We start from the raw sequence: 23,298 nt of genomic DNA, 5'->3' as shown, positions 1-23,298 counted from the left end.
CCCTCCCTCCCATCTGGGACACCCCGGCCAGGGCCAGGACCCCTTCTGCTCACCGGCCAAAGCGGTTAACAAAAAGGCCCACAGAGAAGGAGCCGATCATGCCTCCTACAGAGAAGATGGCCACGGAGAGGGACCACAGCGTGGTGAGCGTGGCCGGCGAGATGCGCTCCCCATAGCGGTGGATCCATGTCTGGTTGTAGAACTCCTCAATCACCTGCAGGAGGAGAAGCGGCCTGCTGAGCGAGGGGGGCCCCAGCTGCCCTGTTCCCACTGACCACAGGCTGCTGAAGAGGGCCCAGCACCCGGCCGGGCCCCGAACTCACTGTACACCTTGTGTCAAGTCCCTCCCTTTTGTGGGCCTCAGTTTCCCCGGGTGAGAAACAAGGGGCTGCGCTCCTTCTCTAAGAGCGGTGCCGGCTCTCATGCTTCCCCCGGGTGTGGTTTCCAGTGCCTTCGGGGGACACGTGGTCAACAGAACTTGGTTGGGGTGAGTGGACAGCAAATGGCCCACGGTGGAAGTTCAGGCACAGCACAGGGAGAGGTTCGGGGAGAAAGGACCTTCTCCTCCCACTTGGCCCCCTTCTCTTCAAGGCGCCTAAGGCCCTAGGCTCCTGCCACCTGCGCCCTCTCCCCCACCCCCTTGCTGGGGAGGAAATACAGCTGGACAGATGGTTCCCGGTTCTAGACGCTCTGGGACAAAGGGACGGGCAGGCTCACTGACTCACTGACTTTACACCCAAGGGCCTGGTGTGACCAACTGGCAGACAAGACATGCTTCTGAGCCTCACGTGATTGCTTTCTGACCCCTAGGCCCAGCTACTTGTGGGAGTTCCACCCCAAAGGACCCGTGGCCTCCTCCCCTCTGCCAGGTGCCAGGCTGGGAGGTATGGGGAAGGCTAAGGACAAGGAAGCGGTTCCAGGAACTGGAAACACCTGTCCTGGAGGCCCGCCCCCCAGCCCTGCCCCCACCCAAGGGAGGGCCTGGCCTGATCCACCGGTTCTGCGTGAGCACATTCACCGCACTCTCAGGCAACACACACACCCCCCCAGGGCCACAGGACTGGCCTGACGCACCCAGCCCCATGCGTACCTGGGCACAGACCCAACATACCCAGAAACAGCTTCCTATGCACACACGCCGTCTCACACACATACTGGTGCTCACGATCTGAATACTCCTGGTTTCAGCCAGTCACAAACCTGCGTGTCCCTCTTCCCTTCAACCACCCGCAGCTCAAACTCAGCTCCTTGCGCACCTAGCCCGTGCCCAGCCGGTCCTGGCAGCCTTCCCCACACGCATGCTCCAAGTCCCTCCTCACGCAGCGGTGTGCAGCCTCTTGCACAACCTCCATGGCACTGCTCTTGGACCTCCCTAACCCTCCCAAGTCGCAGGGGTCTAGCAGAAGAAGAGGCGGTGGGTAGCCATAATTACCAAAGGGGGAAACTGAGGCCCTTGGTCCCAGGAACGCCCATCGAGTATGCTGGGTCTGGCCCCACGGTTGCAACGGGTCCTTGGCCTCCATCTTTTTCCTGCCCTGGTGCCATGATCTGTCCCAGGTCTGGAGACACCTGACAGGCCAGGCTCCAGGGGGTTAGGATGGGTTGACATGGGGGATGGGGAGCAGAGGGAGGCAGCCCTAATGATCTACTCTGTCTGTCCCAGGGAAGCCAGAGAGTGCAGGGGTTAGGAACCTGGACAACTGAGTTCAGGTCCCAGCTCTACCACACTCAACCATGACCTCGGGCAAATTATTTCATCTCAAATTAGCGGTATCTACTTCATAGCGCTGCAGGGGATTAATGATACAGAGAGTGCTTGTGCGGTGCCTGGCACCTCCACTGAGCCAAGGGACCCCAGCAGGTTCTGGTACCGACCCAAAGGCAGTGCAGACCACTGACAATGTCCAGCCAACCCTGCGTCCCATAATTCAAAGTCAAGGCTCCGGTCAGGTATCAGTCCGGCCTCCGCACCTCCCACATCTCTACCTCGGCTCTAGGACTCATTTCCACGTTCTCCACGGTCACTCTGCCTGAAGGGCCCAGCCTGCCTTAACCATGCTGAAACCCTCTGAGATCCAGCTCAAAAGGTCCCAGGAGTCTGTCCTTCTTGAGTTAGGGACCCCAGTGGATTCACACTGGGGCCCATCCCAGGGCCCATCCAGGGATGCCTGGTAAGTGAATGGAAGGGTGAAATGAAGAGAGGGCCTCAGGCTCTCCTCCTGGGAGCCCCTGCTTCGCTGGGGGCAGAAAGGCGGCAGATTTTAACAAAATAAAACAAAGTGCTTCTGTTCTTCAAGGGCTAACACCAACCCCAGAGGAGGACTGGTTGGGAGAAGTAATGCTCCATTTATCAGGCTCTGCAGAGAACAGGCTGTCCTGGATAAGGGGACTGTCCAGATAAATGACACTCACCCCACTGAGGACCCATCATCGGGGTGGAAATCTCTCTCCCCTCTGTCAAGCTCACTCTGCTGCCCTTGGGGCTCTCTGAAGGGGCAGGGAGAGGTATTTGCCCCAGATAACCTTTAATTTTTGCATTCTGTAGTTCTCAGGGTCTTCCTTTGCCCCCCACCCCACCCCTGTGGTTCTGATGCTGTCTCAAGAGAACTCTCCATGTTATCATTTTGGTTTTTGCCAAGAAGCCAGCTAATGGAATTGCCTGAATTGTGTGCAAAGAGTCCACAAGTGCTGAGTAAGGGCTTACTCCCTAAATGAGCTTAAAGATGTGAGGCTGGGCTTTCTGTTTTGGCAGCTCAGGTCTTGAACCCTCTTCTTGGGGCTGGCTGGAGATGTTGAGGCAGCCAATAAGAGGACCACATTCCCAGGGGCTCCCCTCCCCCAGTTAAGTGTGCTGCTTGTGATAAGTTAGAGGGACCCAACCTTGTCCACAGCTTGCTCAATGGCTCATGAACTCCCCTGCTACTCAGACCACTTCATGGGGATGGGTAAGGGTGAGCGGCCAGCCCCCTTCCCCCTCCCGGTGGCCCCGGGCTCCTCCTTTCCATCCCCCAGCAGCACCTCCTGGCCAAGCTGAGGCAGTGCAGTGGGTTCCTGCCTTTTGATCTGGCACTTGAGATTTCTGGGAAGAAGCTATGCCTGGTTTTCCATTCCTGGTGCTCGTGTGGGGACTGTGTGTCCTGTCCCTGCTGGGGGTCCATGCCCCACGTGGGGCTGAGCTGGCCCTGGGCCCAGGAAAGGCAGGGAGTCCCTGGAGAATGAGAAGAACCCTACCCGGGGAGAAGTTCTTCCACCCAGGCGGTGTCCTTGGCCCCCACCCTAGCAGTGGCTGAGTGCTCCTAAGTGAAGAAGAGCGTCCACCCTCAGAAGGACCCCACAGACCCAGTCTCCACCACAGGGTCACCGGCAGCCTCTGCGAGCCTGGCTCATGTTTGAGGCGAGGCCTGGCTCGTGCTTCTGAAAGCTCCCACTTCACATGCTCCTCACAAGCCTGGGAGATACCCTCGATCCTGCCGCCACCCCGCATCCAATCAATCACCAGGTCCAGCAGAGCCAGTTCTCCCTCCTATCTGTCCTATTCTCTACCCGGGCAGCACCTGCCCTAGGTCTCGCCTGCATTCTGCTCCTGACTCCTCCCATCCACCGCAGCGACTCTGCTTCCGTGGTCAACTACTCCCCATCGTGGCATCAAAGCCCTGCATGTCAAATGTGCCAGGCTCAGCCATCCATCTGCAGCTCTGCTCCCTTCCCAGTGCATTGCCAGCCTTCCCCCCGCCAACGGTCTGTGTGAGTGCACGCACGCTGGGGGAAAGAAGGGGACTGCCATGGCATCAGGCTCTCAGGAGTTGAGGGCTACGAAGGATCTCTTGTCCAATCACCCCTCACTGACCCTAGGGGGCAGATGCCCGCTCGGCGACACCATAGAGGCCAGTGTGGCGAAGCAGGCCTGCTCTGGGCAGCTGAGATCCCCTGGACTAGATGGTTCCCAGTAAAAAGCTCTTCGCCAGCCTGCAATTCTCCGGAGGGTGGGGGGAGGCTTGCATCACATCTGACTCCTTGGGAATATCCCGCCGCCCCCCCCCCCCAGCCCAGGCAACTGTGGGAGAAGGACCACGTGCGTGCCTGTCTGCAGAGGAAGTTCTGACTTCCTCTGTGTCTGGGCAGCATCTGTAGTCAGGGCCTGGGCATGAGGGGGAGCCTGCTGTCCTGCATACAGATGAGCTGTTCTTCACGCCACCGCTGTTCCTTCAAGGAGAGTAGCTGCCATCTTAGGAGCGCTAGGGGCACACAGGGTTTCCCGTTTCTAAGCTGTTCTAAGCTGCCTGAACACAAAGCATGATCCTAAGGAATTCACAGCCTAGAAAGGACCTGAAGGAACTAGGGGCCTGCCTCAGGGAGTCTTTCCTCCGACCCTGCCTGGCTGCCCCAGGCACAGAAACCCAGAAGGTCTACAGAGCCCCAGGACACAGACTTCAGCTCAGAAGAAAGGCTTTCTAGGCTTCAGAGGATGAGACTGCCCACCTCACAGGTAGTGAGTTCCCAGTCAGCAGGAAGCATACAAGTCAAAGTTTAGACCAGAGATTGCTGAACATTTTATGTAAGAGGCTAGGTAGAAAATATTAGGGTCTGTTGACCACCTATGGGCACAGATGATTTTTCTCCACCACCCCCAACCCTTTAAAAATGTGAAAACCATTCTTAGTGCATGGGCTACACAAAACAGCTGCTGGTTGGATCTGGCCTCCCTGCCAACCCTTGATCTAGAATTCTAGATTACTGCCAGGAGAAGGGGTATGCTTTGGAACACCTCTGGCTGGTCTCAACATCCTTCCGCCTACCCCAGGGTCTTCTAGACCACCCTGCGGAGGAGAGTTAGAGCTCCCTCTCCAGCCTCTCTTCTCTGTCCTAGATGTTCTTGGGGGGTGAACGGGGTAAAGCGCAACCTACGCTCTGAGCTCCAGTTAGAAGGAAGGGCCATCGTGTCCAGTTCAGTCCCTCAGCCTGGCCTTGACCCCGACTTCCTATTCCCTGCTTTCCCCTCCCCCACAGCTATGCTCCGCTGTCCAGAGTTTGTATCTCCGCAGCAACTCTCAGCCCCACCCCAGGGTCAGCTGGGAGTTCTAGCAGAGGCTATACAGGTAGGGCTGGACAGATAGCCCCACCTGCCAGGTGCCCTGGGGCCCCTCCTGGGGCCTGCAGAAGAGGCCCAGAAGCCAGATGGAGCTAGAAGCTGGGCCCCAACCCACCAGGAAAGGTTCCGACCACCCACGCTGCTCCTCTGCTTCTCCAGAAGAGCCCTGACACGGCTTCTCTCCAGACCCAGGCCAGGCCTTTGCTGTGGCCTCCTCACTGCTCCCTGACCCCCAGAGCCTCCCCTGCCAGCACAGGGATCTTCCCGTCCCTGTGGCAGGCCCTGTCCACAGCCTTTCTGGGCTCCCCACTGCCCCCACCGCCACCCAGGCACCCCACATGTCTGCAGTTTCACTTGTGCGGCTCCTCTGCCTTCTCCCTGACGAGCTGTGGGTCACCTCGCAGAGAATACACTAATACTCCTCTGGAAAGCCTTCCAGAACCCTCCCCTCCTCCTCTGCCGCAGCGGTTCGCAGACAGGGGCAATCGGCCCTGCAGAGGACCGCTGGCTGGGTGTGCTGGCACGCCACACGGCACGGCCAGCCTCCCACAGCGCCACAGAACTACCTGGTCCCGAAGGTTCATGCTGAGAAAAACCCTGCTCTCCGGGCCAGGTGCCTTCTCCCTCCCCCTCCTCGGCTCCCACGGGGCCTGTCCACACTTCCGTCCATGGCTGCTCCGAGACGGCTCGTCCCGAGGAGACATGTGCTCCCTCTAGACGAAACTTCCACGTGGGGGGCATCGGTGTCACCGGGCCCCAGCACCAGGCTGGGCGTAGACAGAGTTGTTACTAACTGATAAACAAGCCACGAATCTGCGGGACCGAAGCGGTGACGTAGCCGTGACAGGCTGCAGTGGTGTAAGAGATTGGGCAACCGCGTGTGGGAAACTGTTGCGAGGTCTGTACGTGACTGAGCTTGACTCGGCCTGGAAGTCAGAGCACGAGGGACCAGCTGGGTAGCAGCTGTAGGTGTGTGAAAGGGTGTTTGGGTACCCATCCGACTGTAGTATAAAATTGCCAGTCCTTCTATGATGGGCGAGGATGCAGACGGAGCCAGACTCTTGGATTCAAATCCCAGCTCCGCTGCTTACTAGCTGTGTGTCCTTGGTTTAATTGCTTAATATCTCTGTGCCCCACTTTCTTGTAAAACAGGGATGATAGGGCCTACCTAATGATGTTATTCCAAGACACAACTGAAGGGTGATTTCTGAAGCACTGAGGTAAGGCCTGGCACACAGTAAGCTCTAAGGGTTTGTGTTAGCCGAGACGGGTGACGGGGAGAGGGGAGGGACCCAGAAATCTCTGGATCTTGACAGAGGTAAGGAGAGGCTGCCTGGAGCCTAGAGCCTGAAGCCTGAAGCCCAGTGCAGCCCCAGCGGACAGAGGGCTGTGATGGGAGGTGGTTCTTACCTCTAGCACTTTCACTCACGAGCAGGGCCATCTTGGGCAGACCTTGTCTGCTCTCCAGGCCAAGTTCCTCCTTTGTCAAACAGGGAATGCTGAGCCAGTGGACCATCAGGCCCCTTCCAGCCCCAACTCTGGTTTCTGAGGACGCCTTATTCTGAGACATGCCCGACACTGTCCCTTGGCCAGGAACTCATGGATTCTAAATGGCCTTTAGTCATCTCTATTGGCAACTCAGCCATTTGGGGAAGGGAGAGGCAGTTCTCTCCACCCAGGATGGTGGTCAGGATACCTTGTTCATTTATTTGCTCTCCCTGTGGCTGGGCTTCCCTCTCCCTCCGCCCCCCAGGAGACAGGAGGCCTGGCAGGGGTGTCACGGGGATGCGGTCATCACTCTGGGTGAGGCCCGGAGGCCACCGGGTAGCTCAGCCTCTCACTTTCCAAGTGACCTCACCAGCCTGAGCTTCCTTCTTTAGAAGGCGGCAAGATAACTAGCCCCACCCACCTTGTGGGGCTGCCGTGAGCAGATAATTTACGGGGAGGTGCTTTGTAAACATTTAAGATAATGTCAGGATTAATTAACCACTTCCAGGAGGAAGCCCTTTGGCGCCTGTTTTATGGAGGAGCCCCAGCTTCTGGCCTCCTCACCATTAGTGGGGCACAGTCTCCTTCAGAGAGCAGGCCGCCTGGACCAGCCCAGGGCCGCTTCCTGAGAGTGTCACACAGACTGGCAGTGGGCGTGTGGGGAATACCACATTAGGGCCACACTTCCTGCCACGGCACCTCGTCAGGGGCCGCCTGGGCCACCTGTCCGTCCTTCCCCCAGGGCTGACTCCCCTTCAGGGTCTGCCCAGCTGCCAACTCCTCCTCGAATGCCAGCATTAGCCTGCCCTCCTCTCTGCTCCGGAGGTCCCCCAAGCCCTCCATTAATTAGGAAGCCCCCCAATTAACTATGCTCTGGCTCTTCCCAGGAGTCTCCCCCCCCCCCCCGGAGTCTTCGGAGCTTAAGGCCGGGCCGGGTGGGGCCCAGCTCAGACCGTGTGTCACAGCTCTACCCCTCCCGACTGTCTGGGACAGGGCCCGGCGGAGCCCTTGCAGAGCGAAAGTGTCGGCAGGGCTGAGTCACCACCCTGCCGCCTCCCAGCACAACCGGCCGTCATCTCTTCCTCTCCTGTCATCCCATCCCCTCCTCCCAGGTTAGCTGCATCACGGCGCATCCGCTCCCAGCTGGAAGCACTAGGGCCAAGCCAGCGAGAGGCGCGTGCAAGGTGCAGGTGTAAGCAAGGGGTGCGGGCACACGTCCCGGAAACCCCGCTCCACTGCAACGCGGGCGCTACCGATTCTGGCCTCGGGTCCTCACCGCGGGCCTCTGAAGTGACCTCTGGACAGGTGCCCACAAACGCTCCCATAAAGGCTGTCTGCAGTTGGGCTGGGCACTCCGTGCCGCCCACTGGCCCTGCCAGCCGCCCCCGCCGGCCGCCCCACCCATGCTCCTCCGCTGTTGGGCCTTCCGCCTGTCTCTGATTAGGCAGGAGGCCCCCCGACCAACCGTGGATTTGTCCGCATTTGCAACTTCAGAAGTTCCTCAGTCTCAGCTCCCAGCCAAACGCAAGCCCAGTGCCTCTGCTCCCCCAGCCCTGCCTCCATCTCGCCCTCAGCTGCTCTCTGCTGATTCCTTAAGGCACATTTAAAAAAAAGAAGTTTTCACATGTGAAAAAGCATCTCAGGTGGACCACCTCTCCAACCACCTCCTCTTTTCTTCCTTCTCCACCGAATCTCTTGGAAGGACCCTCCCTGCTCTTTCCCATCCCCCCTCCCTCCTCAACCAGCTGCAGGGAGGCTTCTATCACCGCGGTTCCACCCAGGCAACCTTTGGTCACCACAGGGCACCATCCGGTCTTCGGCATTGGGCAATATGGGGCTGACTTGCCCAGGTCACCGTCTGGGGCACCTGACAGCACTCCTTCACCCTACTACTCAACTCCTCTTTTTATCCCAGTCTCTCTAGGACATCCCCCTCTCCTACTATGTGGATCCCAGTGACCAACTCCCAGCCTTTCTCCAGCTAACTACCCGCCAGAGGAACAGACCCCCACGTCCAAATGTTTCCGGTACGCGTCTCCAGCTGTGTCACGCCAAGCGTCAGTTCTGGAATATCCCTCCCGCACCTCTCAGCTCCTCCCATACCTGCTCCCCCTCCAGACCCCACGCCACCCAGGCCAGAAACCCAGAAGCCCCTTTTAAACTCTACTCTTGTCCTCCCACTGAACTGATGACCAAATCCTGCCCACTCTTCCCGCTCCGTGTTTGTTTTCCTAGCCCTATTCCAATGCAGCCTTCTCGCTATTTCCCTATCTCTCATTTCCCATTCTCAGATCCCTCCCACCGCCCAGATGCCCGAATCCTTTCCCTAAAATGCAAATCTGATTCTATCTGTCCTCTTCAATGAGTCCCTATTGTCCTCACTGAGAAGTCCATACTCCTAGCTTGGCCCACGCTTGGTGCCCACGTGCCCATCCTGATGGTGCCATGCCATGCCAGTGGCTGGTATTTTGTGGATGAATTCTACCCACAAGGCCCTTTGTAAGTCAGGCTTGGGCTTACCTTGTTGGCCTCCCCAGCCTTCTTTCTCCTCCTGCTCACCCTCCCCCGGACACACCAAGTCTCTCTCATCTGTCTACCCAACCCTGTTCTGTTTCTGGAAAACACTTCTATCCTGATCTCAGAGTCCTCATTCTGTCATTAACTAAGTGATCATAGTTGAGACATCACTTAACCCAGGACCTCTTGACTTTGGCCACACGTAAGGATCAGTCGGGGGTGTGTTAAACATTCAATGCCCAAACAGCATCCCAGATCAAACACATCAGAATTGGGAGTGTCCAGGGGACCCCAAGGTGCAATCAAGTGCAGAACTCAACCTCCCTCTAAGACCGTGCAGAATTACCATCTGTATGATTCCCAAATGCAGCCAGCTCCGAGGCACACACCTTGGCAAGAGCTGTTCAGAACACTTAGCTAAAGCAGGGCTTGGGGCTGTTCCAAGCATGGGCGCCATTTCAGACAAGTCTGGAAAAGTCCTGTCACCTCCACTGCAGCTGAGCATGACTCAGCAGGCCAGGCCTTCCTGGTGACCTGCTCTCGGGCATCAGGCGTGGCCCCCCATAGCCACCCTCCGCCTATCTGGAGGAGGACCAGCTCTGACTCCCGACACTGCCCAGTTCCCCAGGACGGGCCATTGGTCCTGGGGAGCCAGCTGCACTCACTTTCTAGCCTCACCCTCTGGACAATAGAATGTGGTCCTGACAGGACTGTCCACTCTCATTTCGTCCTCCCCAGGAAGGTACAGATTTTTCAACTGACAAGGCAGTTGGTCAGGAAGACAGCCTGAGATTGTGGAAACAGTCTGGCTTCTGAATCCACCATTCACTAGCTATGTGACCTTGAGAGGTGTTGGTTATTTCATCTGCCTAGGGCCTCAGTCTTTGGGTCTATAAAATGGAACTCACCACCCAACCTCATAAACATATGCGAAAAGGCTGTTAGAGAGAAGGGACTCCTTATGATTTCCTTTCCTGCCCCTTGACCCCTTTCCTGCCCCTTGACCTCTCTCCTCCCTAAAGCAGGTAGCTGAGCTGGAGGTGGTCACAGGGGTCCCTCCCAGTCCTGATATTCAAGGGAACAAGTGAGGACAGATCTGGGATGTGCCGCGGTGAAAAGGAAGTAAGGCAGACCCCTACCCCCTATGGTACCCTACAGCGAGATGCCATTTTTACTTGGACTGGCACAGGATCTCCAGGGGAAGGAGGCTGTTTCCAAGTGGAACAGGAGCCATTACAAGGGAGGGAACTGCTTGTGGATCGGTGTGAGCCCAGGCTTGGGGACTAGCCGGTTGGGAGAGCTTCAAGGCAGACTGGGGCTGCTGGGCAGGTTTCCTTTCTCTGCCCACTCTCCCCACCTGTAGGACGGGAGCAGCGATTGTCGCCTGCCTGCCTTGGAGAACGCGGTGAGCAGCAGGGAGAAAAGCACCACCAGGCCTACTGGAGCCCCAGAGTGTCACATAAATGCAGTATCCTTGTGTCAAGCATTGCTCTGACGATTACAGAGGTCTGTGTTGGAGTAGGAGGTTGGTCAAGATGACTTATGAAGCCCCCGTGATTTTGCAGCCCCAGGATTCCAAGGCCAAAGCCAAGAGTTTTTGATCTGTTCAGGGCCAGAAAATGGGCTGGTGGGAGCAGATGGTGAGTTGATGTAAATGACTAGCACCCAAGAGGCAGGGTGAGCCTGTGGGGTGTGCAATGCCCAGCAGAGCAAGCTGTGCTGATAAGCCAAGGGAGGCACAGCACTCACCTTCTGGGGGGCATTGATGACGCCGGTGTTGTAGCCAAACTGCAGGGAGCCAAGCACTGCCCCTCCCACGGCCAGCATGAGACGGCCCGTCAGCTTCTGCAGAGAAAAAAAAACCCATACTGTTACAGGCATGTCTGGGCCCAGGTTACTACAGGGCAGGGCATGGGCTGGCAGGTTCCCGTGTTCAGATATCTGGCCTGGCTCCTGGCACCACACCAGTCCTTCTCCCAGGAAACTCGGCCACTTCCTGACCTCAGATGCCCGAACCAGCCCCGCTGACTTCTAGACTCGGGGCTGGCCAGACTCATTCCTGGGGGAAGGGGGGAATTAGGGTCTTCTCTCTCTCCGCAGCCAGGTCTTGGCCCTCTGGAGTCTCATTCCTCTGGCGGAGCCGTGCCCGGGGTCCAGGTGGCTCCAGACTCTGTCTGGGAGGCCCAGGAATCAACTTCCCTATGCAAGGGGGGCCAAATTATGTGGGAGGAACAGTATAGGGAGGGGAAAGCACCCTGGATTTGGACCGGAAAGTGCTGGCTTCTGATTCCAGCCGACCTGAATCCCAGCAGGCTACCACCCTTCCCCAATCCTGCTGGACCCCCATTTGCATGCGTGCAAGGCAGGAACAGTCATGCCCGGCAGCATGAGCGATGCAGTCCTTCCCTGTCCTCCCTCCATTCCCGGGGCAGAAAACAGAATCCTGAGAGGCAGAGACAAGTCCCAGATTACTCAGGGGTCTGCAAAGAGCCAGGTTCCTGACTCCCCATCCCATGCCTCTCATGGCAACCATCTGCAGACCATGAGCTTCCCAGGGTTATGTGGACACAGATGACGTAACAGCCAGGAATGTGCTCTGGAAAAGTACATGACACTAGGTGAGTAGGAGTGTTGGGCCAAGGTGTTTCAATGGGCAAAGGGTTAGGGGAGAAAAAATCTGGCGGAGTTTCTGTCCCCTGGCAGCGTGGAGGCCGCAGGCAGGGAAGAGGCCAGCAGGCAGGAGAGTAAGGTGCCTTGCTGGAGAAAGGGAGAGGACTTTTCTTTTCTGCCTTTCAACAAGAAGAAGCCAAGAAATGTGACATGAGGCCGGCCCTTAACTGGTTGAGAGAGCAGGAAATTGGAGGAGGGGGTGCCAAAAGCAATGACCGGTGCTCACCACTCACTGTGTGCACCACACCAGGCTGGGAGCTAGCGGGGAAGGTCAGGAAGCACTAAGCCACAGCCTTTGGCCTCAGTTTCCCCAGAGAACCAGAAGCAGCCCTGACTTCAAGATCCTCACAGATGGCACTGGGCTTATGGCTAATCGGACACGTTCCTAGCGTGGTCTTTTCATTCTCTAGAAGCTGTCAGGCCAACGACGGCAAAAGCCAAGGTTCTCACAAGGCTGAGGAGGAGGAAGAGGCTTCCGCTAGCCTGCGTGCTCACGTGGAGTCCATTCTTCGCCAGATGAGTGCTGGGACCGCCCCTCCCGCCGGGCCACCTCGCCCCTTCCTGGCCCAACTCTGGACATTCATCCTAGACTGGGGCTCTCCTCATAGTGGGCCGCACTCCTTCCAAAGTCTCCCTTCTCTTAACTCCCCAGGGAGCCTCCAGACCCAGGGCTGTTGGCCCCGTGTGGGTGGGGAGCACTGGACAGACGTCCTCTGTGGGCCCGAGCCAAGCTAACTCGTTGGGTGGCCGCTGGGACGCAGGCAGAGGCTGTCACAAGGCACTGAGCATGGATGAAGGAGGGCTGAAGAGTGGCAGTTTTAGGCCCCGGTGAGAGGGCTCGCTGCCTGATGAGTCGCTGTGTTAATTCAGGGTTTTCCACTGCGCGGTCCAGAGTACGGTATTATGGTGTGCCAGATACGTATTTCTCTAGTTCACAGTAGAATAAATATAAATATGATTTAACAAAATGTGGGTAGCTATATCACAGAATACAGGAAAAAAAGAAAGCTCTTTACATATTGATTTGGGACACTTCCCAAGATGTATTAAGGGAAAAGCTAGCTTCACAGCAGGGTGATGCCTGCCACCTTTGGTGTTAAAAAAAAAAAAAAAAGGACAAAGGCTGAGGATGGGGGGTGAGGAAGAACATTCCACCCGCCGACTTGAAGTAACGCACAAGCACGGTAGGGCCGTACGCTGGGGGGTGCGTGGCAGAGGCGGGAGAAGAGAGGCTTCACTTCACACCCTTCTCCATGTTTTTGAATTTTGGACCATGTGGGTGTATCACCCACTCAAAAGAACTTACTTGTAAGTCCCTTGGTTTCACATGACTTAGAACAAAGCATTTAGATAAAAATGGCAGTGAAGAGCAATACAGATGACCCGTGCACCGGGAAACCAACAGCACGGCAGCCGGGGCTCTGCAAGAGGCAAGTCCTGTGATTACAGACCCCGTTTTCAGTCTGGCTCTGAGGTTCCAGAGGTGTCCGCGCCTCTGCAGTTACTCTTGGGGCCCTGTGGAGCAGCCGGGACTACGGGGAGCCAAGGACAGACCCCTGGGCTGGAACTGCCACGGGCAGGTCAAGGTCAAATTCTGCTTTAGAAAACCCGCCCACCCACTCCCTGGTTATAGCCACAGCCACCCAGGCAGGCTGCCGCACTAGGGCTCACACGTGCTCAGTGACCCACGCTCCAGGCCCTGGATGAATGACACAGGCCCCCGCCTGGCATCACGGAACAGGCTCCTAGGCGAGTGGGGAGGCCTGTGTGGTCAGAGTTCCCACAGGGGGGTGGGAGAAGGCCTTGTGGGAGTCCTGGAGGGAGAGACTTCTAATTTTGCCTGGGGGCAATCAAAGATAGGTTCCTCAGGAGGTGACATTGGAGTTGGGCTGTGAAGGACATGCAGGGAGTCTGCCAAGTGGGGAGGCAGTGGCAAGACTGCATTCCAGGTAGACAGAACAGTACGTGCAGGGGGAAGAAGAGGGGCCTGCTTCCGCCGACCCCCCCCATACCCAGCTGGAGCTGGGCTGTACTGAGAATCAGGAGACCCAGGCTGAAAGACAGAGAACTACTTCCCTTCACTTGGCAGCTGGGACACGTGGAGGCCTCTGGCTTCAGTTTCCTCACACAGGAAATGGGGATCAGAGTTCCTTCCCTAAACACTCGCTGTCACGTTGGTATCTGTGGCCATCATGGAGCCTGCAGGGTTCACCTGACAAACATTTGCTGCACCCAGGAAGGATGGGAAGTCACTCTCCATTGGGCCACCATGGCACCCTCTGCCCCCACCTGCTCTGAAGTGCCACGATGAAATCCATTCACTCCACATGTTTATTTAGGCGTCGAGCTGATGGGACTACTTGGTGACAACCCGAGAAGGGTACCGAACCCACAGCTGTGGCTCTCTCGTGAAGCCGTCTTTAAGAGTGGAGGAGCAACGTGGAATCTGGTATCTGTGACTCCCGGGAGCCCACCCTGGTCGCCCGCCTGTGACCAACCTGGGGCTGAGGCTCCCTTCGAGAACACCCCACCCTCTTGCAGGGTTTTGTGCTGGCTGTGTCCTCTGCAGTCTGCAGCTCTGGCTTCTAGCAGTTGAGAATACCCATCGCTGTTCACCCACCAGTCTGGGAACTCCCTCCAAGAATGGGGCCTGAGTCTTACCCAGCTCTGCGGCCAGAGTGCCCAGGGTAGGGCGCAGTACCCAACAAGTGTGAAACAAACCACTTCTGAATTTAGCTTTCAGGCAAAACAAGTTCTATGGGTATCCATTTGGCCAGAACAGTGCTCATCCTAACAGGTTTTACCTCGGCCACTGATCGAACCCCTGATGGGTACTAGAACACCAGCTCTGAGAGGCAGAAACAGGCTAACAGTAACTCCCAACTCCCAGGACTTGAGAAGAAAGATCTCTGAAATGAGGCAGACCCGAGTTCAAATCTAGGCTCTCCTAGGAGTGCCATAGGCCTCTCAGTTCAGCAAGTGCCCAGGCTCAGGGGCCAGCACAGAGGAGGACCTCACAGCCCCACCCCCACCCCATCAGCCCTATCCCAATGCGAGGGTCCTCCCTCTCCCGGGAAGCCGCTGATGAGGTGTCAGCCTCGGGACCTCTCCTCCCACACACTGGGATGCCAGATGGCACACTGGCTGTGTCGCATAACTTGCTAAGCACTGTGGCCCTTTGACCCATGCCCATGTGCCCTTCCACAGCACCATGCTCCAGCCTTGGGCTTGGCCTGCAGCAGGCCCTTGGTCAATATTGGCAGAGGGAGGGCACGTGGCTACTGCCATTTGGAGGCAGGGCATTCCCTGCAGGAGGAGGGTCCCGGTGTTGGCACGATCCAGACACTGCTCCCATCCCATCCTCCTCCTGCAGCTTCTCGCATGGTTTCCTGATGGGCGCGGAAGCGCAGGACCTGGGCTTTCTAACGGCTTGGTCCCCAAGTTCTAGGGAGGACGGGGGGGATGAGGCAGGGAGTATGGAATCCACAAGCGCTCCCTTTTGATTTATTTTCTGTATGGTTTTTTTCCCCCAAAAAATCTCATTTGAACAAAATTCTGGGCATTAGAAAAGAAAGCAGCCCAAGAAATGGCAGAATTGCTGTAACAGTCTCGTGTGACAGATGGGGAGCCTCAGGTCAGAGGGCGGACTCCCAGGATCGTCCGCAAACAAAAGCCAGGGCTGCGACTCCCGTTCTCTGGATTCCTTGACTGGCAGTTTACCCTCTGACCCCTTCCATCCTGCCAAGTCTTTTCAAAAAGAAGAGTGATGGGTCACCCCTCAAAGCCTAACCTTCAGGTGACCTCAGGCATTTACTCCTTTGGAGGCCTTCCCCTCGAGCTTTCCAGGGATGTCAGGACTTCTGCATGGCTGAGCCTCCCGTGCACCCCACGGTGGCCCCGGGGGCAGAAGGCACTCATCAATCTTGCAGGCAGAGAGGAGAGGAGGGAGCCGCTGCATTTATCAGTCCCCGCAGCACCCACCAAGCCACGGGCTGCTTCTGCATCCTGATTCCACCACTATGAACACACGCCGGGGGAGAGACTGCTCCCACTTGGCAGATGAGAAAACGGGACGTTGGGAAAGAAAAAGTGGATAAGAGAAGGTCCTCTGCTTCTGTGATGCTTCTGGTAGGAGGCCTCTGAGGCCAAATCCCACGCCCTTCCTGCTCATGCCCTCCCCCTTGCCTCCAGGCACTGGCCCCCCGAAGGAAGCAGGGTTCCTACCTGGTGCTTTCTATGTAGGTCAAATTCTGTTCTAGCAACTTTTGGGGCCTTGCCCAGTCTGAGCCAGGATAGCCCAGGCCGGAGCTCAGAAACCTCCGGCCACTTGGGTGGGTCTTGCTCTAAGCCAGGGCTGGCGAACTAGGGCCTGTTGGCCACATCCAGCCTGCCAGCTACGAGCAGAGTTTCCATTTTTAAGTGGCTGGAAAAAAAAAAAAAAAAAAAAAAGACTAATATTTTGTGATACATAAAAATGACACCAAACTCAAATGTCGGTGACCACGAATAACAGATTATTGGAACACAGTCACATTCACTGATTTATATACTGTTTATAGCTGCTTTTACACTACAATGACACACAGGGACCACAGAGCAGAGAGTCTGTCAGCTTCTGCTTGAAGCCCTAGGTCCTCGGAACTGCTCTCTGTTGGGGCACCTGGGAGGCTCAATCCAGCTTCTCCCTCTCCCTCTGCCTGCTGCTCCCCCTGCTTATGCTCTCTCTCAAACAAATAAAATCTTAAAAAAAAAAAAAAAAAAGAACTGCTCTGTGCAAACCTAGCCCATGAACTGCACAGGAGTTTCAAAGCCTTCCAGGTAAAAGCAGACCCTCTCTAAATAACCAAAAAGGTGCCTGTCCTAAAACGGAACACTAGAGCAAACAAGTGGCTCCCAGGGCTGTGTGCGGGTCCCACACATCTGGAAAAGCGGACACCCCAACAGGTACCCATTCAAGGGGTGAGATGGGCACCAATTCGACCCTGATGTAACTCACCAGGTCAGGCCATGGGAATACGCAGAGGTCCCTGTCGGTAGACAAGTTTAAGTCCCAGCTCCCCGCACTTGTGTGACCTGGAGAAAGCCCACTCCCTCCAGACCTCTTTTTCTCCACAAGAGAGGGTTCCTAATAATACGTTACTAAAGAAAGATAATACCTGAATGCTTGTCCCCAGTGCTATTCTAGTCAGTGGGCATTCGGCAAGAAACCAAACCAAACCCCTGCCTTCTTGAAACGTAATACTTTAGTTGGGGGTCGGAGGGCAGAAAGTAAAACCTAAAATACATCAGGTGGCACGTGGTATGAAGAAAGAAAGTGATGGGGGTGCTGTATCTTAATCACAGTGGGCCGCGCCTGTAATGGAATATCGTGCAGCTGTTGGAAAGAATGCAACACATCTGTATGTCCTTGGTATGAAGTGAGTGCCAGGGCGGACTGTTCAGGGAAAAAGCAAGGAGAACAACGTGTCAGACGTCTGTTTGGTGTAAGGAAGGGGGAGAAAATGAACTTGTATAAATGGCACTTGCCTGTATGTGCAGAGCAAATACATCTGTACATACTGACCTCTCGGGGATGGGGGTGAACAGGAGGGGTTGTGCAGGGCACACAGAACCATGTAGAAAGTGTGATCCATTTATAGGCACGCACATACACACATGCCCAAAAAGAGGTCTGTGAGGAGAAACACCGAACCATCACAACCGGGAGAAGACGCTTATTCTTTTACTTTGCATGCCTCTCGATAGTTGACTCCATCATTTCCATAATTTTTTTTCAAGATTTTATTTATTTATTTGCCAGAGAGAGCGAGCCAGAAAGCACAAGCGGGGGGGGGGGGCACGGCAGAGGGAGAGGGAGAAGCAGGCTCCCTGTGCAGAGACCCCAGGACCCCGGGATCATGACCTGAGCCCGAGGCAGACACTTAAACCAACTGAGCCATCCAGGCGCCCCTCATTTCTGCAATTTTCAAAGCATCTACGACCTGACCCCGAGAGGTAGATATTATCCCCACCGCAGGGGAGGAAACAGGCTTCAACAGAAGGTGTGGCTTCCCTGAGGTCAAATGGTGGAGCTGTTTCTGCTGGCTCCCCTTCCTGCCCACTCCCAAATACCAGTGGGAGGCCGGCTCTGGGATAGGCGATCTGGGGACACATCCTGTCCAGCAGAGGCCTCAGTGGCCAAAGGTTCCATAAGCTGGGTCTGGCAAGAGGTCTCTCCCCTTCCAGGGTGCCGAGGCCCTGGAGAGGCCAAAGCCAGCAAGATGTTGGTGCCGAGGTCTTAGAGTGGGTGAACTCTGCCCCCATCCTGTACCAAGTTCAAGGCCTGGGAGCCCTGCTCAGTTCTTATAAAACCCCACCGCTTACGCATTAGCTTCGGCCTTCCTGGCTTGGTGGCTAGATGGCAGAGCCTCGGGCTCCCCTCCACCCCTCCCACGGAGGGAGGTAACAATCAGAGGTTTGTTTTGGTGGCCAGGCCTGGGCCTGCCAGCCTGGTCACAGCCTCTCTGAGCCCACGAGGCCAACCAGGAGCCTTCTCAGCCTCCACCATCCAGGGGACGCCAGTTATCGAACTGAGTGGCTTTGTCACCTGTGTGCCCAGGAGTGAGGCGGGGGAAGGGTGAGGCTGCAGGTCCCAAGCCAATGCTGCACACTTCCCCCTTTGTTCTAGGCCTCTCCAGCTCTGCCAGCTCCAGGGGAGGGGGAACTGGATGCCGGTACCCTCAGAGCCAGAGAGGAGCTCTAGGCCCTGACACCCCGTGACCAGGAGGGACTGGGTATAGCTGAGCTCCCTGAAGTCACAAGCTGATTACGGGGGATTTGGGACTGACCCAGCGCTGGGCCAAGTAGGGTTGGGTCCCCGAAAGGCTCAGCAGGGGACAAGGATCATAATGGAGATGTTTACACTGTCCGTGCATGTAAAGTGGCCATACGAAGGGCCTTCCCACCTAAAGAGCCACCACCTTGAGGTGGGGAACTTGGCCAGTCTCAGCATACCTGCCATGGGTAGCAGGCTTCCAGCTCCACGGCTCTGAGGAAAGTCACTTGCCCAAGGTCATAGTTTCCTGAGGACATGTTTTGTTTCCATTCTCAGAAGGACTTCAGTTGTCAAGTTATGTCTAATCCCACATTTCGACTCCGACTGCACCCAGAAGCAGCCTGAAGTCCTGTAGTGTGGGAATTCCTGCTCATCTGGGCTGAGTGGAAGGGGGCACACTGGACAGGGGGTGGAAAAATCATCTTTTTTTTTTTTTTTAATACTCAGGAACATCTCCAATTCTTTGTGACAGCCTTATCTTGGACAAGCGTCTTTCCTTCGTGGGCCCCACTTTCCCCATCTATCAAACAGAGGGCTGGGCCATGCGATGGAAAGTCCCTTCCTGCTCTAACTTTCCTTGATCTTCTTATGTCATCCCAGAGAGGCTGGCAGCATGTTTTGCAGTAGGAGGCTCAGTGTGTGACCTTGGGAAAGTCATTTCTCATCGGACAGTAATGTCACTGTGGCTCGTATCTCCCTCACAGGGGAGGCAGGGCAGCCACATTAGCGGACCCAGGTCCGAGCCCGGCCCTCCCACCCAGCCGCGAGCTCCGCCAACTGGCTTCCCAACAAACCCCTGCTGCAGAAGAACTGGCCGGTGGGATCTTTCACGACTGACTCCACTGACCGGCACTCATGGCTTGGGCATCCCCGGGCTCCCCAAAAGCTCCCACTGTCAGAATGCCAAACTTCTGGATAGAGGCCACAACCCAGGTACAGTCACCTGGGACTCAGGTAAGTGCAATGGACTGCGGGAGTCCAGAGAAGCAAGGAGCATTTATGGAGCACCTATGGGGACGGATCCATTTCTTTCTGAATTCTTACACTCTAATCATGAAAATGACATCCCTCTGCAGAAGAGGCAACTGAACTAAACTGGAATTCGAAACCACATCCTCGAGACTTTAAAAGTCTATGCTCTTCCTACCACTGAGGGCTGAGGAGCCTTGCAGATCTCTGATTTCTCCTTTATCTGGAAGACAGAGAAGGAAGAGACCCCGCAGAGGCCCCGCAGAGGCCCCGCAGAGGCCCCGCAGAGGCCCTGGGCGCCACAAGGGACTGGCCAGGAATTCTTCCCAAAGGGCTGGGTGAGAGGTCCTAGGGCAGGGCTCACCTCACCTGTTGCCCCGGAGGGGGCATGAGCAAACCTTTAGCTGGGAGGGGAGGCATTCAACCTGTCCCCCACTTCCTACTTAAACTCAGCACAGTGTGCAGAGGACACGACAGAACACAGGGAAGTCGGTTGAGTCTATTCTCAGTGCGTAAGAGATGAAGGGGAACACAGCAGAAAGAACGTCAGGGGCACCCGGCTGGCTCAGTCGGTAGAGCGTACAACTCTTGATCCGGGGTTGTGAGTTGGAGCCCCGTGTTCCTGTGAGGTTACGTTAAAAAAACATTTTTTTTTTAATCTTTAAAAAAAATTGAGAGAGAGAGAACAAACTTTAGAGTCAGACACACCTGGCTGAAAGATCTCAGGCAAGGGACATAATCTCGCCAGGCCTCGGTCTAACGTCCTTCACAAAAGGGCTGTGCTTGCTGATCAAATCCGCAGTCTCCAAAGGGAAAGGCTTTATTCCAGAATGTATACCAATGACCCAGAGAGGGTTTAGCAAAAAAAGTTTTTAACCATAACTGTTATCTGTGTCTCTTTTTAAAATTTCTATCGTATGTAGGCATATAATTTAATAGCATAACAGTGTATACACATGAATTTGTAAATACAGATAAAACCACTGAGAAGGAGGGGCTCCAAAGTTATTTACTGATGGGCAGACAGTCCTAAGTTTGGAAGGTGCTGCATGAAAACACCCACCGGCTACAGCATTTAGAATCAGCTCGTACAAGGGCAGCCTTTGAGTTTAGGCAAACTCTCCCGTTGGCCCCCAATTCAAGAAAGGGTGTGGTGAAAGGATACTGACAGCCCTTTTTGACTGGCCTGGGTTCAAATCCAACCCCACCACTGACTAGCTGTGTGGCTTCAGGAAAGTTACATCTCTTCTCTGAGCTCCAGGCCTGTGAACCAGTAGGGCTACATGGAGGGTCAGTAACAGTGGCATTTTAGCCAAGAGCCTGGTAAACTGTAAGCGGTTGTCTCCTACATTTTTCTGTCTGCTCAGAATATTCACTTAGCCACTCAACAAAGAAACACCCAGGTCCTGCCAAACAGGACCGTTCTTACTCTTGAAGAAGTTAAAAAAAAAAAAAAAAGTCATTCTTTTTTACAGACAGGGAAACTGAGGCCCAGAGAGATGAAGTCGCCTGTCAGAGCCCTGAGATAAAACAGCAAGGGTCTCTAGCCCTTACCACTAGCTAGAATCACTTGTTTTATTTTTGTTTTGTTACGTCCATATGCCAGGATAATGATTCACCGATGACTGTCGGGTGTGCAGCTCAGGGTCTCACCTCAAGCCCAAGGGTCAGGGTGGGGTGAAACAAGTTATCTGGATTCAACAGGTATGAGGGAAACTTTTCTCCCGCTGAGAGGACCGCCTGGCGTGAGTCAGGCGCCACTCTGGCCAGGCCAGACCCCACTCGGTCCCACTGGTCACCTCCGTGGCCCAAAGGAAGGGCAGTGCACAGTTCAGTCCTACCCCACATTCCAGGTTTTAAAAGGAGGGTGGGGGGGACCCCTGCGCCTCCCCTGCCAAGGAGCTGGGAAAATTCGAGAGGGAGCGCTTCAAAGAAAAAAACTCACTTTAAAATATTCTTCACAAGGGGAAAGGGAGGGTAAGAGAGAAACAATGCCCTGCACACAGGAGGGGATCGATAAATATTTGTTGAAAAGGAACCGTTCTGGGAGTCACAAAGATCCCCTGCAGGACAAGCCTCTCTACGGATGAAGACAGAGATCCTATCTAGGTAGTTGTTTGTCCCCAGGGGAAGAGACCACATCTAGAGTGCGAAGTGTCCCCCGGACCCCCAGACCCGGACCCCTGGCGTGCCCTCCTCCCGATCTGCTCTTGCTTGGGGCACCTTCCCGGTCCCCCCCCCCCGGGGACTCGCGGCGGCGGCCCCCCGGGAGCTCTTTCGGCCCAGCCCCGCCCGAGCAGGGAAACGTGCCACCTCGGAGCACCTCTCCTCGGTACTTGGCAAAGCTCTGGGGCCTGCACTACTCGGAAAGGAGGGCCTCAGAGGCCGGCTTTCCGTCTCCGCCCGGGAGCCGGGCATCCTGGAGTTGGCGCTCCGGCGGGAGAAAAGTACCCTCCGCTTCGGAACCTCGGAGGGCTGGCGCGGAGACGGCGCGAGGCCGCGTCTAACGCCAAACAGGAGGCCGCGCGCCGGAGCGCGGCCCCCGGGAGAACCGAGCAGCGGCTCGGAGCCGGCCGAGTGGGGGCGGGTCCTGCCGCCTCCGCGCGCCGGGGCCGGGGCCGGGGCCGGGGCCGGGCCGGGGGCTCGGCCCGCTCAGCCAATGGGCGCCGCGCTCGAGCCCCCTCCCCCGCCCCGGGAGGAGTCGGCGCGGGGCCTCCGCCGGGGAGATCGTGAGCGACGTGCCGCGCCCGGGCCCTGGGTGCCCGGGCCCCACCGGGCCGCGTGGACGGCGCGGCGCCCCCGGAAGGAAGCCGGATGCTCAGTGCGGGCGCCAACTACGCACGCGGCGCCCTTGCGCCCGCCACATCCCGAGCCCATCCGCACCCGCGCCCCCCGCTGCGGCAGAGCGCGGCGCTCCAGGCCGGCGCCGGCGGGAGGCTCAGAGAGGCGCGGCGCCCGCCCCGGGCGCACAGCGCGGCGGGGCGGCGGGGGAGGCTCGCGCCAGCGGAGGGTCGGAGGGCTCCGCGCCTTTGTTCCGGGCGGGGAGGGCCGGCAGGCGCGCGGCTCACCTTGCTGCTGGGCTCCATGGCCGCGCTGCGCCGGAGGCTCTGGCAGCGCCGGGTGCGCGGGCGGTGACGGGCGGACGGGCGGCGCTCTCCGGCTCAGGCTCCTGCTCCGGTTCGGGGACTCCGACTGCGACTCTGCTCTCGGTCGTCCGGCCTCCTGCTGCCTGGCGAGCTCGCTCCCAAGACCCGCGGCCCACGACCTCCGCGCTAGCCCGGGCTACCTCTAGCTTCTCGCCTTGAGCGCGCGGACCGTAGAGTTTATAGGACCCCGGCCATTGGCTGGCGCTGCCGGTGTGTGGGGGGTGTGTGGGCAGAGCCTGGGGGCGGGGCCTGGGGCACGTCCGGGGCGGGGCTCCGCGCGGAGGGGGCCGGGGGAGGGGTCCGGGGGGGGGCCTGGAAGGCACCCTGCCCGCTCCTCGCTCTCGCTGTGGGTCTCTCCCGCTGCCCGTGCCCCGAATCCGGGGAAGCGGGCTCGCTGTGTGACGCGAAGCCAGTGTGCACACCTCTCTGAGCCTCAGCGACCTCTAGCAAAATGGTGGAGGTGTACAGCAAATCGGGAGCGGCGTGGGATAGCGCTTAAGAGAGGGGACTCTGGAGTCCTCCCTCCGCCACTGGGTAACTTTGGTACACTGAGGGTGATAACAGTACCACCTCACCTCACGGGTTTGTTATGAAGATGAAGTGCG

The 23,298-nt window shown here is 56.9% G+C and overlaps 1 protein-coding gene across 2 annotated transcripts in view; it reads right to left on the bottom strand.

Annotated features, from left to right (window-relative positions):
• SLC2A1 (solute carrier family 2 member 1) overlaps positions 1 to 22,917 on the bottom strand; it is a 28,110-nt gene extending 5,193 nt beyond the window's left edge. The window contains exons 1-3 of one of the 2 annotated variants that reach the window (XM_040627426.1): positions 22,616 to 22,917; positions 10,844 to 10,939; positions 54 to 214 (exon numbers count right to left, since the gene is read on the bottom strand). In XM_040627426.1, the coding sequence (XP_040483360.1) occupies positions 54 to 214; positions 10,844 to 10,939; positions 22,616 to 22,633 (275 nt within the window). In that variant the 5' untranslated portion in view covers positions 22,634 to 22,917. Of the gene's footprint in view, positions 1 to 53; positions 215 to 5,655; positions 5,891 to 10,843; positions 10,940 to 22,615 lie in introns of those variants that run through there. The other variant, XM_008699338.2, reaches the window with a different exon arrangement.
• Between the last annotated feature and the right edge of the window lie 381 nt (positions 22,918 to 23,298).

This window comes from Ursus maritimus, unplaced genomic scaffold, assembly GCF_017311325.1.
Source record: "Ursus maritimus isolate PB19 unplaced genomic scaffold, ASM1731132v1 scaffold_12, whole genome shotgun sequence".
NCBI lineage: Eukaryota > Metazoa > Chordata > Mammalia > Carnivora > Ursidae > Ursus > Ursus maritimus.
Note: the sequence above shows the minus strand (reverse complement) of the source record. Positions and strands in the feature narration are given on the sequence as shown.